The following is a 1,386-nucleotide window of genomic DNA, read 5'->3' as shown; positions in this document are numbered from 1 at the left end:
AGGAGCAGCTGCTGAATATTAAAAAGACACATCAACCTTTAAATGTTCACTCCCCGATTTCTATAGCTTATATACATTGTATCTAGCAATTATGATTCTCCAACATTTTTGTGATTAGTATTTTTAACAACCAGTCTCACTGAGGCTGTATCGCTGGTAAAACCCTTTATATAATAGAGCACTTGACACTGGGCTATCCAATTCATTTCCTCACCTACCAAAGTAGAGAACAGCAAGAGGTCTATATAGTGCACAAATATTTTGGAGGTAAAACAGCTAAGGTTTCATCGTACATTTCTAAAGTACATGACATTTAAAAGTAATAAAATTGTGGATTTTATTAGTCAACTACAGTCACAATACAATCATTATAGATATCCCCTTCTGTATTCATCCCACCAAACACAAAACAGAGCAGTGAGTCAGTCTGACTTTCCTCCTGTGAGTCACAAGCTTGGATCACTCCTTTGTCAGTGGAATCCCCTTTCTCAGCATCACAGTTTAGACTGGCAGAATTTGAAGCTTCTTTCACAGAAGTATACATCACTGGCCATGGAATGATACACATGGAATGGTCCAGTCGTCCAGGGGGTAGAAAAGTATCAAATTGAAGTAAGGTCCAATGCTGCTTTTCTATGTGAGGGGGAAAAAAACAAAGGCTTGGTGTTAGGAAATTTCCAGAAATGCTCAATGAGTTCCTGTACCATCAGGGCCCTAACAAATAGGAAATAAAAGGAAAAAAAGAAAACAAAAACTAATGGCAGTGATGCTGTTCTAATGATGATGTAATTCCCTAAAAGTCTGGTTTTCATTCCTTTGGATTTAGATGTGGAGGCACCAAGTTGGAAAACCAAAACATTAGTACATTTAAAAAAATAGTCACCTTCATTTAACCCTCCGTTGGGCGCAACTGATCTCACAGATTCATTGCACACAAATTTTCAAATATTTAACAGTTAAGTATTGTGACTCATCGTTTCTGTATCTTCCCCCTCTACCGTCACCTATTGCCAGTCGTGTTTGTGACTTAGTACAGTAAAGATGTATTTCATAGCGGCATCTTTGTGCGCAATGAATCTGTGAGATCAGTTGTGCCCGACGGAGGGTTAAAGACCCACACAGAACACCTGCTCACCTGTGTGATATTGATACATTGTGTCCAGTGCTCCCGTGGGAGTCATCCCTCCGAAGATGTACAGGTGTTTCCCCACAGCCACAGCTGAGTGGGCAGCACAGCCTGTGGGAGCTGCCCCAGTGGGACTCAGCTCCTGCCACTTCATGTCACCTGCCAAGAGAAAAAAAGCGTTTGGGCACATAGTCTGGAAGGTGGTTTCAAACTTTTCTGTCAGACCCCTGCAGTTCACAAACCTAAACGTCATTCGCTAG

At 41.2% G+C, this 1,386-nt stretch overlaps 1 protein-coding gene across 1 annotated transcript in view; it reads right to left on the bottom strand.

Annotated features, from left to right (window-relative positions):
* Positions 1–312: 312 nt before the first annotated feature.
* RABEPK (Rab9 effector protein with kelch motifs) overlaps positions 313–1,386 on the bottom strand; it is a 16,715-nt gene continuing 15,641 nt past the window's right edge. Inside the window, 2 exon segments of the mRNA XM_019636195.1 lie at positions 313–633; positions 1,136–1,285. Coding sequence (XP_019491740.1) covers positions 341–633; positions 1,136–1,285 — 443 coding nt within the window. The 3' untranslated portion in view covers positions 313–340.

The sequence above is a fragment of the Hipposideros armiger genome, unplaced genomic scaffold, assembly GCF_001890085.2.
Source record: "Hipposideros armiger isolate ML-2016 unplaced genomic scaffold, ASM189008v1 scaffold_3, whole genome shotgun sequence".
In the NCBI taxonomy this organism is placed as follows: domain Eukaryota; kingdom Metazoa; phylum Chordata; class Mammalia; order Chiroptera; family Hipposideridae; genus Hipposideros; species Hipposideros armiger.
This window is presented reverse-complemented; position numbering and strand designations above follow the sequence as displayed.